Genomic DNA, 15,013 nt, shown 5'->3' on the forward strand with positions numbered 1-15,013 from the left:
CAGGCGCCGCGGGCTGGAGGGGCGGGGCGAAGCGCGGCGCAGCCGGCGTGGGGGCGGGGCTAGCGACCCCAGGCGGGTCTGCCGAGCTATTGGCGGAAGCAGGGTTATCCCGCCCCCTAGCTGACCGGCGAGAGAAGAGAGCGGTAGCGGTCACGCCTCCTCGCGAGGCGACAGCCGCGCCGGCCAATCAGCCCTCGGCCTTGCCGGTTCCATTGAGCGAGGAGCCCGCCGCGCCGCGATCGACACCTGCGCCCGCCAACCGCCGCGGGGGCCGCCCAATGGAAACGCGCGGGAGGCGGTGAGCGACATCCGCCGGCCGCCAATGGGAACCGCGGATCAGGCGGGGAGGTTGAACCAACGCCTGCCGGGCGCGGGGGGGGGGGGGGTGTGGATCGCCGACCAATGAGAGCGGGGAAGGCGGAGCGGCGCCACCAATGGGGCGGGGGGGGGCGGGGCTCGCGCGCCGCCGTTACCGTCTCGCGCAGGAGGAGGCGGCGGCGGGCGGCGGCGCCGCCATCATGAGTTACTCAGGTGAGGGGCGGCGGCGCAAGATGGCGGCGGGGGGCGGCCCCGCCGGGGAACCGGGACGCGGTCGAGGGCTCTGCCGCGGTCCCCGCCGGGTCCCGGGGGCGGTCGTGAGGCCGGGGACGGGGAGAGGCCGGAGCTCTGCGGGCCACCGGGCCCCTTGGGGGGTGACGGGCGCTGCCGCCTCGCCCGGCCTCGTCCCGTCCCCCTGTCAGCGGGGCTTCAGGGCCGGGAGGTGGTTCTGCCGCCTCGGCCCATCGGGTTCTCACCCCCGGGATTGCGGGCCGGTGCTGCCCGGGTGCCCTCAGGCCGGGGGCAGGGGGAGCTGCCGGCCTCTCCCCGGCGGAGAAGGCGAGCGAGCCAGGCTCTTCTTTCTGACAGAAAATTGATTTATTTTTTAATCGAGCTTAACGAGGTTCCCTCTGATTTCCGCCTGGCGGTGGCGGCTGGACAGGAATTCCTCATCCTCGCTCAGGTCACGGCTGTAACTCTCCTCCTCGCCTGATTTAGTGGCAATTTTGCCTTTTTCTCCTTTTAATCTTGACGTTTTGATACCTCCGCTGGCTCCCAGAGCGGCATCTCTGCTCACCTGTGGAGTACGGTGGGTGTAGGAAGCGATTTGCTGCTTTATTCGGTGTCAACTGTTTTGGCTGGAAGCGGTTCAGGTTGTAACGGTGACACCGGGGGGGGGGAAGAAAACAAAAAGAAAATTAATAAATTAGCCTTTTTCTGGGAAGAGGAGTTTCTAATTAAGGGGGAAATCACAACGACAACCTGCAAGGTAACGTCGCTTTCCCACAGCGTGCGTGTAGCTTCGTGCGAAGCAGAGCCGTGCGCATACGTACCCTGGTTAACGAGGGTGTAATTGCTTTGAAAATTAACGTTGGGCTAACGGTTTCTTGGCTGGGGAGCGTGGGATGTCGGTGTCCAGACCGCGTCTTTCCATCCCAGTATCTTCCCATCTTCCAGCTGGTTTCCTGCAAGGGCAAAGTGCAGAGATGCCGTCGAGATACGTTTTTGCCTCAAAGGGCATCTGAATGTCAGTCCCGGGAGGCTGCAGGTTGGCGAACGACGGGATTAAAACTTCCCCGATGTGTCCCGGGTCCCCTCTTTTTAGGCGTTGATGGGAGCGGGGTTTATTCTGTGCGAGACCCCTCTCGCTTTCTCAAACGCTTCGCCTCCGCTCCCAAAATACGCGGTTGTGGAAATCGTTACCAAGAGCTCAGCTTGAAATTAAACCCTGGATTTTCTGCGAGAGGAGCAAAGGATGTTCCTCTTGTGGGGACGTCATTGCTGGGGCGACGTTAAGGTCTGATTTCTTCAATATTTGGTGCAAGACTCGTGGATTATTGGGGGCGTGGCTCTGTTTTGACGCTGGGTAACGAGAATGTCTTCGGCCGCAACTGCCACTATAACGATCAACTCATCCCTAATTGCTTTTTGCTCTTTTCTAGGTTATGGAGACTGGAACTCTGGGACGAACAGAGGCAAGTACAGTAAAAACTGGAGTAATGGTTTATTACCTTCCCCTTCAGATCCGTTTCCTGAGCCTGAGGGAGACGCGCCGAGGTCGGTGACAAACAAGCGCCGTCCCCGCCGCAGCACAGACCCCGTGTAGTCTTTTACTGTTCCACCTCTGTGACGTTTTTCTTCTTTATTTTAAAAATCCACGTTGAAGCCAACAGAGAACTTTGTTGCTGTTCCTGGTTGCACAGGAAAACTGTTCTAGGTGGAATATTTGGGTTTTGGGGTTGTTTTCCGCCCCCCCCAAAAAAACCCTTTCTGCTACTTGGAAAACCTGAATGAAGTCAGTGCAGGCGATGATGTAAATTGAGGCTTGGGGAGACAGCAGAAATACAAACTCCCTCTCCGTGCGTGCCAGCAGCCAAACAAAAGGGCCGGGGAAAGAAAAACCTAAATTTTAAGCCTCAACAGGCTTTTAATTGGCTTTGTGTGTTATTCCTACACTGTTTTTTTTTTCTGTTTATAACAGTTTTGGCTTCTTTAGCAAGAGGAGAAGCCTCTCTGTCGCTTTCTGATAGAAAATGTTTGGGAAACGCTAGGCCGAAAGTGTTTTTGCTTTCGGTGCTCGGCTGTACTGTCTTTGGCGAGGGCAGGTACGCGCTATAGTGTCACCCTTTTGGATTTAAGGGGTTATAAAGCAGTTTAATAGGTTCTGGCGAAGGTATGTCCTAGCTGCATTCGTCTGGCTACCAACAGCTTCGTATCAAACTAAAAACCGGCTTAAAATGGTTCTTCGTGTTCTCTGCGTTACCTCAAAACAGGTTTTTATGGAGGCCCTGCCTTGGTCGTGTTTATTACTCTCCCGAGCAGGTTAGACGGAGAAAGCTATAGGCTGTGGCTGTGTTTTATGGGACTTGGGCGAGCAAATTGTTCCCTTAAACCTTTATGAGCTCAACAGTTCAAAGTTTATAGGTGACTTAGATAGAAAGTTGAGTTGGTTTTTTGTTTGTTTTTTTTTTTTTTAACTCCCTGCGATGCTTGCTTGGGGCTTCTTAATTCAAATTAAAATATTCGCAAACCTGGATAACTGGAAATAAACCCAGCTCTTATTTTTGTCGTTCCAGGTTACGAGGGATACAGTTACGGCTATGGATACGGCCAGGATAACTCGGGTAATTACGGATATGGCATGGCCACTTCGAACTCCTGGGAAATGGCCAATTCGGACGTTGACATGAACCCCGACGGTTCGGGCGGCGGCAACGCCGACGCCGTCATCGCGAAAATGAACCAGCGCTTAGACATGGTGTCGCACATGGATACGGACACGATGCAAGGAGGGCACTACGGATCTGGTGGAGACAGGTGAGTGCAGGGCACGGGGCGAGGAGATGCTGTAACGATCTGCTGCTCGTTAAGAGTCGTTGCTGTTCTGTTTGTTCCTCGCTGGTCTCATTCTTGCCTTTTCCGGTGTTGTGACTCAAGTGAGCGTCCATAGCTGGCTCAGCCATCCTCCTCTCGCCTGCTGTAACTGTAAAATAGGATTTTACACTAAGTTTTCATCCATGTCTTGCAAAAAAATTCCACATTTGGGGCTTACAGTGCAGCTTTTCCAGCAGTGGCTGAAATTTGGGGTTCTTCAGTAAAATGATGATTATAAGCAATGTTCTCACGAGCTTGCTTATGTACTTCTAGAGCAGTGCTAAGGAAAATAAGACACTATTTCATGCTTAAATCTGAGTTTAAATTACTAATTTTGATTACTAGATTGACTTCTGCTGCTGCAGTGAGGTTTTTGTAGCCAGTGTCGCAGTAGATGCTCAGCTCTGCGACGTAGTCAGCTCCTTGCTGATCTGTGTTAATGTTTAAGTACTAATAAACAGGATTCTTTCTCCAAAGACTTCTTTCTTACTAACACGCACTGTGAGTTTTGAGCGAGGACTTGGTATATTTGCAGGGCGACTACTTACTCCAGGTTTTTAATGCCTTAAATAAGTAAAACTACGTTAGACAAAGTAGAATTCAGGAGTAAATATTAATAAATATGAAGTGACTGTTTTCTACTCCACTCTTACACTTCCAAAACAGGAACTCTCTTAAGAAATGATACGTCCATACTACTATATCAAATCGATTTGTTTTGGTCGCTTGCTCGGTTTAACTGTGCTGGAAAGGGTTTGCCGGATTGTTCCCTGGACTCTTGTCCCTTCAGACATCGTTTTGGGCTTCTCCACTTCGATCTCGTGCGCCAGCGGTCGCTTGCTCGCAGGCATGCTCCTGCCTGCGGCGTGTTTCCACTGACTTGGCACCGCCGCACCAGTTGGGTTGGGATAGGTTTTATTAAAAAGCTAAAAATTTCTTGCTCTGTGCAGGAAATAATGAGAAACACGGTAAGGGAAAGATAAATCACTTGGAGAATATCAGCTCCGGGCTATAACGGAGCAGAAAAGGAGCTGCTCACCCTCCAGCTGCTCTGGCTTACGTGTAATCGGACACTGGCAGTTCCTCCATCGGTGCCTGGTCTGATTTTGTAGCCCCAACATCTCTCCTTTTATCAGCGGGGTGACTTTCTTCTGACCTTGGAGCCACGATAACATCTTTTCCCCCTGCTGATTCCGATCTCCGTGGTTTCAAGGCCTTGCTGTAAAGCGCAGCGGCGAGGGGGTCACGCTTTGACGAGGCTCGTTAGTTCAGTGTCACAATCTTTTCTCATGCCGCAGGTTTCCTCCTCGCCTGCCTTGTTGGTCAGAGTGCTGCCGGCAAGCACGCAAAGTCCTAAATTCCAATACGAAGCATTTTAGTATTGCAGAATGTAAAGCTAAAAATCCTCCATGGCCTCATTTTTAGGAGGAAAAAAAGGCTTTAAAATAGGTGGGGCATATGTTGGCTTTCCAGTTGGGGACAACAGTTCGTTAATGGATGGATTGCATATGGGGAGTGAGGAAGGGTGGGTCTGGAATAGGTCTTTGGTTGTGCCAAGGTGTTCCTTGAGTAGCAAATCTCGCTGTTCCGGGAAGCATTTCTGGATAAGGTGAAACTTGCTGTGACGATGAGCAGCTCTTGGTTCGCTTCAGCTGCTCCTAAAGTTCTTTTTGAGTCTGATATTTGGGAATGGGGACAAAGTGATAAGCCCCCACCTCAGCTGGTGAAGGAACCTTTGCTCAACGTGCTTGGGTTTTTTTATTCATTTAAAATATTCTGGTAATTCTGGAAGAAGCGGATGGTTCGAGGGGCTCCCTGGCATCAGGGTTTTCCCATGTCTAAAGGTCTCTGGTTCTTCCACCAGCGGGACTGAAACCTTGAAGCTCTGTCACCAGCTCCTGCTGGTCCATGTCCTGTCCCGCCCCGCAGTGAAATACGTCCCATGTTGAGTGACACATCTGCTGATTGAAAAATAAACTTAAAAATCTGTTTGGAAGGGTTTTGTTTGCTTCACCTCTGCTGCCGTTTCTCAGTGGTGTCTCGCTGATGCATCTCTTGCAGGTACGACTCGTACGAATCCTACGACTCGAGGTCTTCGATGAATGACCGTGACATGTACCGATCCGGCTACGATTACAACGAGTCCGAACACGACAACGATAACGCCTACGAAGGTCACTACGACAACTTCTACGGGAACCGCCGGGATCAATACCAGAACAGAGCACGGGATAACTTTGGTCAACGGGGTCAGAATTGGGGTAGAGACGGACGCAATAACAGACCCATGGCGTCTTCCTATCCTGGGCGCATGGGCGGACAGTGGAACGAGCCTCCACAATCGATGGGATCGCGAGGTCTCGGTCCCCACGGATCCTCCAGGCTTCCTTCCCTCTTCTCCCACAACATTATCCCAGAACTCAGCATGTTCCAGGGAATGCGAGGTTTCTCGGGAAATATGCGTTACGGAGGAGGAATGATGAAACAACGGATGAGGAGAAACTGGAAAATGTGGGACTCGGATTTTAAAGTAAGTAGTTGTGTGATATCCTCCCACCTGCTCGGCTCGAATAAGAGACTTTATTTCCCAACAGACCCACGTGTCCTGCAGCAAAGGGCTCCAAAATACTCTCTGGGAATCGATAATGTATAATTCTGCGTGTTACTGGCTTTGTAGCATGTTTTCTCCTAAGCAAACTGAGGAGGCTGCGCTCAGTTGCAGAGCAGTATTGATACACGAGATGTTTTAATCCTAAAAACTTTGTTTTCTGAGGGTAGGAGAATATTGCAGCCCTTCATGGCTTAATCTTCTATATTATGGGATAGAGGTGTGGTGGATTATGTCCTTCCTGATCAACTCTGCCTGTCAGAAACTCGATGCAGGAAGCTTAACTCACTAAAAATGAGTAAAATAAGACATTGCTGGCTGCAGAGGGCACCTGCTCGTGTTGCAGGGATTAACCTTTCTCTTCTCTCGCAGCCCCAGAAAAAGAAAATCAAAAAAGATCCCACCGCGAAGAAGCGGAAGCAAACAAACAGCTCCGATGAACCTGACAGCAAGGCAGCAAAGACAGACGGCTCCGATAACTCCGACTCTGACAACGGTAAGAGTGGAGCGGCTTCGCGACATGCTCAGGAGCGATATAAATCTGCCGCTGTCTTTATTTTCGGCAGAGCTGTCCTGCTTTGCCGCACATTTAACGTGGTGGCAAAATTGTTGGTGTTGATCTGGGTAACTTCTCTTTATGCTGACTGTGCTGTTTCTTTCAGAGGAGGGAACAGAAGGAGAATCAGGAGAAAAAGAGGAGAAAGAGGGCTCCAGAGGTGTAAGTAACTCTTGAAAACTACTTCATTGTGATTAAAAGCTGTAGTTCTGGTTGGTGAGGGCATATCCCTGGACTCCCATGTTACTCCCACACCGAGCCAGGTGGCGGAGGTTCAGACAAGTTGGGGAGAGTGGATGGAAGCAGAATGCTCCACCAAGGGACGCGTGGACATTACGGGGGCTTCCCGCTACACCCACCAGCCGCAACATCACTGCGAGACACTTTACGGTGTCAAAATGCAGTAAAACACCCGTACACAAAGAGCTTTAAGTAAGGAAAACCCCCAAATCAATTGCCTGCAACGTGGAGAATCCCCGAGCGTGGGATTATGTTGCCTCACTCTAGACGGGGACTGAAGGCACCCGTCTGCCGGTGCCCGCAGCTCGGTGGAGGGAGGTCTCTCGCGTATAAGACCTGCAGGCATTGTAGAAGCATCTCCTGCCGAGCATTTCCCCGTGCTAAGGGAGCGTGGAGCGGCCAGATCCGATGGAGATGTCGCTTCTCCGTGCGGTGCTTTGAGTGCCTGGGGAGGGTTTGAGAGGCAGCAGGCTGGTGAAGGTGTCAAACCAGCCTCCAGACGTTCGCTTTTGCTAGATGGTTTTAACTTCCCGACGTTGCATTTTTAGGAAGGGGAAGACGAAGAAGGAAAAGATTCGGAGAAAGGTGAGTTGGTGTGCGCGACGGCTCGTTTGCGCTCCGAAGCTCTGCGCAGAGCACAACCCCCCTCCAGTCGAGCGCTCCGACCTGGCCAGGAGAGATATTTCCAATTAAATCCGATGGGTTTATTTAGGCTCCTTCGGTTCTTAAGAGTCCATTTGCCTTGTGGCTTCGCAGTCCCTTCTGGTCCGTTGCGTCTTGGTGACCTGAGCTAAACCTCTGCACCTTCTCGCTGAAGGGCAATTTGGCTTCTGCGCGTGTCCCCGAGTCCCGTGGGGACGCTGGTCTGGTGCTGCGATAGCTATCAGAGGTGGGGTCCTACGAGCGAGAGCAGTCGAGGCTCTCGTGTGTGAGGCTCCGGTGGGATTGCATCGCCGTAGCCGGGCGGAGAAATACGGGGAGGGCCCTTCCTAGGGCACCGATTCATTTGCTCTTCAGGATGAGACCTGTCAGATCTCCGCTGACGGGGGGACAGGGGACTAGCTCAGCTGTAATGTCTGCATTTAGTCAGATGAATCCCATCCTTTGTGTCTGCTCAGGGATAAGGAAGTGCTGTAAAAGCCCTGCTAGGGAGGAGCTGGATCCCTTGGTCAAGGTAGGTTGGTGAAGCTGCTAGCCTGGGGCTTAGGGAACCAGATTTAATTTCCCGCTGTGCCCTAGACTTGACTTTGGGTAAGTTGTTCGGGCTGTGAAACGGGATGGAGCTTCCCGGCTCGGAGAGACAGGACCGGTCGGAGAAGCACCGCGATACCCAAAGGGAGCTGAGAGAAGCAGGAGGGCTGGAAGGAAACCTCCTGGCAAGATGCGTGGGGGGGTCCTTGCTGCCCGTCCTGCCGGTGGGCAGCGTAAATTTGAGCCTGGGACGTGCCCATGCGTATGCCAGGGCGGGCGGACAGAGAAGCAGCTTTTCTGTCCCCAAAGTGGTGTAAATTCATCCCCCTTACCCAAGCTTTATTGCATTGCCAGTGTTCACTTTGAGGCTGAACATATCTCAGCGGGTGGTACTAAAAAAAAAAAAAAAAATCAAACCTGTAACTAATTAATACTTAAAATCTCATAAAACTAGTAGTAGCAAACAGTAATTAAAATAAAGGGCTGGGAAACCACGTTGGAGTCTTTCTGCTGTGGTTCTCCCCTCTGCCCCCCACCCGCCAAGCTTGTCCCAGTGCAGCTTTTTTTGGAAAAAGCTAATTTGGGGGGGGCAGCACTGTTGTATAAACCGGAGGTTTATCTGTAGTTGGCCGGTGGGAGCAGCTTCTCGACTCTACGGTGTCTCTAGATTGTGTGGGTTGGTCGGGCTGACGACTAAACTTGTCTAGGGAAATTCTCTTTAATCAGGTGGTGTCCTCAAGTAGTGCCCTGAAATACAACCTGCTTTAAACACTTAGGTGCTTTAACAATTCAAGAAGAGATCAGTCAAATCAAACGCAAATTGCAGGCGGGCAAGAAAACTCAAGAGAGGCAAAAGAAGAGGCATCGGGATCGCATGGTAGAAAGGTAACATCTCCTATTTTATTTTGGTTTTTTAGTGATGTCGCTTTCTTCTCTGGGACCGTAGTACTCGCAGCCAGGGTCCGTCCTTTTGTTCCCAGTTGTCCCAGTGTTTTGTCTGTTCCTCGTAGAAACTGCTTTGCTCTCCTGCCAGTCTTCTTGCCATCTGTGCTTAAAAGATAAATAGAAATGGGAAAGCCTCTGGGAAACATCCTGTAAATGTCTAAAGGGTTGGAGACTTCATGAGTTTATCTGCCACCCCTTAAACAGAGCGAGGGAGTAGATCCAGTGAGAAAGCGGTGCCCTGTAGAGCTGGAGTGGACTGGTTTGAATATCACTTCCCTTCGCCTCCGACTCTCTCAACAGGATCCAGTTTGTTTGTTCGTTATGCAAATATCGGACCTTCTACGATGATGAGATGAACAGTCACCTTGAGAGTAAATTCCATAAGGAACACTTCAAGTTTGTCGGCACCAAGTTGCCTCAACAAACAGCTGATTTTCTCCAGGTGAGCCTCTGGTTATGTTTCTGTCCTCTGGGTTTCAGAGTTTGGGGTTGTATTATTACTATTATTTATGATTTTGGAGTTGCTGTAAAGCTCCTGAACTGCCTCTCTAAGTAACTGTCATGGAAACTGCTGGAGAAGGTGGAGTAAAGCTGGGCTAAAGCATCAGAGCTCTGCCTCGACTGCCCTCTTCTTTTGAAGAGGTCGTTTAACCTCTGGTTTTACTGGTTGGACTGGTAGGAAATAAAGTACTTGCCCACCATGGATTTTGGTAGCCGGAATGGGTGACTTAAGTGCTGAAAGGCAGTGCTACCTGCAGGACAACGTGTGGTGGGATTTGTAGGATCTTTAGGATGAGCACGCTAGAGAGGTGCACCTAAAAGTGGGGGGGGGGGGGGAAGATTAATATGAAATATTCTGCCGTACAGGAATACGTCGCTAATAAAACTAGGAAAACCGAAGAGCGTCGTAAAGCAATTGAAGACATTAACGCGGTTATTCAGCAGATTTACAGGGACCAAGATCTCACGCAAGGTAAGAGTTCCTACCTGTGTGCGTGCGAGAGTTCCTTTGTCAAATGTATCAGCTGCCTCGTCAACTCTATAAATAGCAAAACAGTAAAAAGTAGTAAAAAGCGGGAGGGGAGGAACCTGCTGGTGTTGCTGAAGAGTAAAATCTACTGTCTGCTCAAGTGCACCGTCAGGCACTTCAGGTTATTAGCCGGCTTTGTGGACACCAGCTAAATGATTAGCTGGCTGAAGAGATTTTTTTTTTTTTTTTCTTCTTGCAAACCTGCAGTGCTGATGCAGCTGCAGCTCGCGTCGCTCATTGTTGCGGCATGCAGCCAGGCTTGTATCTGGGCCAGCGGTATTCTGTTAACCTGGCTGTATATAACACATGCTCCGCTTGGCTCCTCTCCTGCTCCCGGGGAAGACTGTTTTGATGCCAGTGGAAGGGTTAAAACCGAGTTTGTGGTGGTTAAAACCAAGTTTGTGGTAGTTAAAACCTGAGTTTCTAATGCAGGCTGGAGTAAAATCTGGAACACAGCACAAATCCCTGGGTTATTTTCCACTTAATACCGTTCTTATCTTCCTTTTCAGATGTTGGTATGGAGCATTTTATTAAGAAGGTGGAGGCGGCTCACTGTGCTGCCTGTGACCTCTTCATCCCAATGCAGTACGGCATCATCCAGAAACACTTGAAGTCGCTTGACCACAACCACAACCGCAGGGTGAGTGGGCAGCCTGGTGCCTCGGGGGTCTTGCAGGCTTCAGCTGCAGTAACAGGAGCACGAATTTGGATGGGTTTAGTTCATGTGGTTCCTGAAACCAGGGAGAACTTGTCTTCATCCTCTTTGGTGCTTCTCTCCACAGTCTGCAGTTAATTTTGATGTTCTCGTGTGCCCAGAAACTTTCCCTTTGCAAAAGCTGGCAAGCAAGACGTTAGCGGGATTAAAGCACCTTCGGCAAAGCCTCGTGCCGATCTGAAAACGAGATCTTGTGTCTCTTGCCCCGTTTCTTGCAAAATAAACAGCTTTCTGACTCCCCCACTTCCACGTACATGTAGGATGATGTTGTTACAAGCTTTACTATACCCACGAGCAGTGATCCGAGGTGATGGCTGTCAGACAACAGCTCTTTCTAAGATACATCTATCGGCACGCGACTGTAAATCTTGACGCGTTACTGTGGCGATGTTGAGCAGGCTGCGTTACCATCTGCAGCGCTCGGCTGTTCAGCTGTCCTTTGCTCCCCACACCTCGGCAAAATCAAAATTCAAAATTTCAAACTGAAAGATGAAACGATCCCGCTGGTGGAAGTGTGTGAAACAACCCACGCGGCTTTTCCTTGGCTGCCTGATACTCACCTTTCCGAAGCACAGAATTTAGGGAATGTGCAGAAAATAACAGATTTCTTAAATATTGCTGTGTTGTCACCTACCCAAATACCAAAGTGTGCTCTGTAGCCTGTTGTCCGCCGCTGAGCTGTGCCTAATGATTGGCCTCGTGAGTTAATTCAGAACAAAGTCTAAGTGCAGTTTTTTGTCCTCCCGTACAGGCTATGATGGAGCAGTCCAAGAAATCGTCGCTAGTAGTTGCAAGGAGTATTCTCAACAACAAACTAATCAGTAAGAAACTGGAGCGCTACCTGAAGGTAGGTATTTGCGGAGCAGCTTGGCGTGGGGTCAAGCCGGTAGCAAGGCTTCCGTGCTGTAGGAATTTCACAGTAGCTGCTGTCGACTGCTGAAGGTGCTTATTAGCCGAACCTTGAGGTGATTTGGGGAGTTTTTTTGATAATATGTCGCATTCCTGGTTGCTGGTCATCGAGTCTCAACAGTGCAGATGACTTCATCTGTCGTCTTCTGCCTCACACGTTACACCGAACCCTGAGCGAGCAGGATGAGCAAGGCCTCCAGCTTAAACTTTGGCCACGGGCCTGACCGTTGCGCTGTCGCTGCTAATATTAGTGTTGATTTGAATTCTCGAGGCAGCATCTGCTTTCAGGAGCTGCTCACTTGACTGCTTTCAGTGCAACCATTACTCTAAAATTATTGGGAGGGTTTGCTGGCGTGTAGCCGGTGTGAATTCCTCGAAGCAGCCAGAGATAAACTCGCAGCAGATGAATGTTTGTCTTCTGTTTTCAGGGTGAGAATCCTTTCACGGATGACCCAGAAGAAAAAGAAGAGCATGAGGAAGGAGAAGGGGGAGTCAGTGGAAATGCAGAAGAAGGAACAGCAGAAGGAGCAGATGGAAACAAGGATGAGGAGGAAAATCCGGAAGAAGAAAATCCAGAGGAGGAAAATCCGGAAGAAGAAAATCCAGAGGAGGAAAATCTGGAAGAGGAAAATCCAGAAGAAGAAAATCCAGAGGAGGAAAATCTAGATGAGGAAAACAAGGATCCTGAAGAGAACCCAGAAGCAGAAGGTGCTGAAAATGAGGGGGAGCGAGAAGAAACAGGGACAGAGACAGAAATCGAGGCAGAAGCACAAACAGAGGTGGAGCCGGATGCAGAAAACACGGAGGAGCAGACTTCCCCACCTGCAGAGGAATCTCTCCCTGAGGAAGAAGAGCAACAGCCAGTAGAAGGTGTGGAAGTAGAAGATGAGGAGGAAGAAAGTGAGGAAGCTGCTGCAGCACAAGAGGATGAGGATGCAGAGTAAACTCTGGAGGGGGAAGCTGATGTGTAAAAGACCTGACGTATTTTGTTGTGATTTTTTTTTTTTAAACATAACTGTATCTGTGAATTTCATAACACGTGTTTTGAGTTCTCATTCTACTAAACTCACTTAGGCAGTGGAAGCCTTTACCTGTAAAGTGATTTTTTGGGAAAATAGAGGAATTTTTTTTTACCAAATCTTCATTTTAGTAGCTAGGTTTTGTGCGTTCTCTGTTTTTTAGATGGCTTTGTACTAGGAGAATTTCCTTTTGAGCATGTGTGCAAACCAGTGCTACTTCACGATCTGGCAAACGAAACCTCTTCTCTTCCCCTTGAATTTAAACTTTTCTATATTTAACAAAGATGTGGTTTGTTCCCTTAGCCTGTCTGTCTGGAAACATCAGAAATTTGGTTCCGGGGTTTTAATTTCTGCAGTGTACGCCGTTAAGGTTCTGCGTAACTTCCATGTGACTGTAATATTCCCCCCTGATGTTTTATTCTTCCTTTTAATGCAGAGCGAAACTAAGTGGTGTCGACATTGTATTGTTTGTAAAATGCTTTCATTTTAAAGGTGAATGTTTTGGTGCGTGGAGATAAAAGGACTATCCTGAGATTACCTATGACTCTGCCTTAATTTCTGGTGCCCTGGTAAAGCTTGTGAGAGGTCGGAGGCTTAGAACCGGTCTACAAAGCCTGTGTCTCCACGTTCTGGTTTGGGATTTGGGTTCAGCTCAGCTTTCCTCTCTTCATTCAGCACTGCAGATGGAGCCGACTTAACCTGCGTTAGCAGTAAACACTTGGTTGAAGCTGTCATTGGTTAGTCATCACCTGGAGTATGGATTCTCCTTCCTGAAATGAGGGAGAAGTAAAGAAATTAGTTTCCATGACACCGCAGAGGTTATTCCTGCTACGGAGGAGTGGCTGGGAGCTTTCCTGCGGGATGGGTTGACGGATGAGAACGTGCTTAGCCTTGAATCGCCAGCGTGACGCCAAATCCAGTCTTACAAACCTCCAACTTGGTGTAAATTGTTTGCACGAGAGAAGTTTTCCCCAGCGATGCGCAGAAAGGGAGGTTTAAGCATTAATCTGAAGACAAAGTGCCGAGACTGCTCCCGACCTCAAACCCCTCTCCTCCAGCACGGGTCCCTGATGGCAGCGACTGCCGGATGCTTCAGTTGTGCCCGTGAAGTCGTCTGCGAGCTAATGGGATTGCGAGATGGATGAGATGAGCTCCGTGAGAGGGAACGTTTCACCTGCTCCGTGCCAGGGAGATTTATTACCCGTGAAAACACCGAGCTCAGGTCCTGAACTGTTTATCCTGGTATCGCCCACATGCCTTCCTGAGCAGTGAACCCATCTCCTGCAGACAGACATCTCAGACTAGTCCTGGAAGATTCTTTTCCAAACATAATTAATAGCCCGAGTCACTAAATACCTCATCGGGGCTGGAAGGAATTTGGCTCGTTCCCTCTTGTGCTGGTATGGCTTGATCCCGAGGCTGACCCTGGGAGCTGTTGGGTGTTGAGGGAGTTGGCTGCTGCTTGCTTCAACCTCTTGCATGGGTTTAATCGGACATCTAGCAATTTTGAGGTGTTTTAGCATATTAAGCCTGATCCCCCAGATCTCTCTTCGATGCGTGTTTGAGCTCAGAGCAGCGTAATTACTGCTGAGCGCCGTTTGCACGCTGCGGGAATGAATGGGGTGCCCTGGAGGGTGCTGGTGGCACTGGGGGATAATTTTGAAGGCTGTAAAAGAGGAGAAGGGGGTGCCTCAGAAGCGTAATCTTCACACATTTTTGCTTTGAAGGCAGACGGGCATTCAGCTAGCCACCATCATCTGTTCAAATTTAGCCTGTGCCAAGAAAAGAGTCTCGATTCTGTCGCCTCCTTCTTACAGCTGCTGGCTTTTCCTCCTTACTCAGCAGAGTTTTGTGGTGATTTCCAGTTTCTTCCTGCTTTTCTCTGTAGAAACCCTCTGATCTAGATTTAATTAGCTGATGAAAACAACTGGGCTCGGCTTCGTTGAAGTGTTAAGACCTGTGCTCTGCTTGCGTTTTACTGTGTTTTAATTGGGGTGGAGTTTCAGAAAGCATTATTGGGAAGTACCTTTGATTTAAGGTTTACTTAAGATAATTGAGATTCTTTAATCGGGGTAGGCTGCCTGTAACCTTAAATATTGGGTCCTGAAAGTGGTGAGATCTCTGTGAGCCAGCCGTTGTTTTTAAAAAGAGACAAACCCCACCTTTATTTGTAATATAGGGAGTTACACCTTCCTTATACCTTCCCCTTTCTGCTTTATTTCCTTACTTTCCCCTTTCTGCTGTCCCTATTTCTCTAACGTACTATTATACTGGCTTGAGAAACAAGTTTTGAGAAGAGGGACCGCTGAGGGCTGCAGGTTGTGTGTTAAACACGCTGCTTCCCAGCTGGTTTTTCGGGAGAGGACTCTTCACCTCCTGGTCAGCAAGG

At 49.6% G+C, this 15,013-nt stretch overlaps 1 protein-coding gene across 2 annotated transcripts; it reads left to right on the forward strand.

Moving 5' to 3' along the window:
- The first annotated feature begins 422 nt into the window (after window positions 1-422).
- On the forward strand, window positions 423-13,161 carry AKAP8L (A-kinase anchoring protein 8 like). 2 transcript variants are annotated; one of them, XM_052799345.1, is made up of 13 exons: window positions 423-531; window positions 1,980-2,012; window positions 3,114-3,354; window positions 5,473-5,941; window positions 6,392-6,515; window positions 6,682-6,737; window positions 7,364-7,400; window positions 8,783-8,891; window positions 9,252-9,393; window positions 9,819-9,924; window positions 10,491-10,621; window positions 11,448-11,543; window positions 12,034-13,161. In XM_052799345.1, exons 1-13 carry the CDS (start codon window positions 435-437, stop codon window positions 12,547-12,549), a joined length of 2,157 nt encoding a protein of 718 aa, XP_052655305.1. In that variant the 5' UTR covers window positions 423-434; the 3' UTR covers window positions 12,550-13,161. The 2 variants fall into 2 exon arrangements, with proteins under 2 accessions (XP_052655305.1, XP_052655306.1); XM_052799346.1 differs by lacking the exon at window positions 423-531 and adding an exon at window positions 573-1,126.
- The last annotated feature ends 1,852 nt before the right edge of the window (window positions 13,162-15,013 follow it).

This window comes from Harpia harpyja, chromosome 10, assembly GCF_026419915.1.
Source record: "Harpia harpyja isolate bHarHar1 chromosome 10, bHarHar1 primary haplotype, whole genome shotgun sequence".
Classification (NCBI taxonomy): Eukaryota; Metazoa; Chordata; class Aves; order Accipitriformes; family Accipitridae; genus Harpia; species Harpia harpyja.

Coding starts and splice junctions, on each gene's coding strand:
- AKAP8L (XM_052799345.1), top strand. CDS start 435: ATGGGGCGGGGGGGGGCGGGGCTCGCGCGCCGCCGTTACCGTCTCGCG. Junction 2,013..3,113: donor GAACTCTGGGACGAACAGAG/GCAAGTACAGTA, acceptor TTGTCGTTCCAG/GTTACGAGGGATACAGTTAC. Junction 6,738..7,363: donor AGAAAGAGGGCTCCAGAGGT/GTAAGTAACTCT, acceptor TTGCATTTTTAG/GAAGGGGAAGACGAAGAAGG.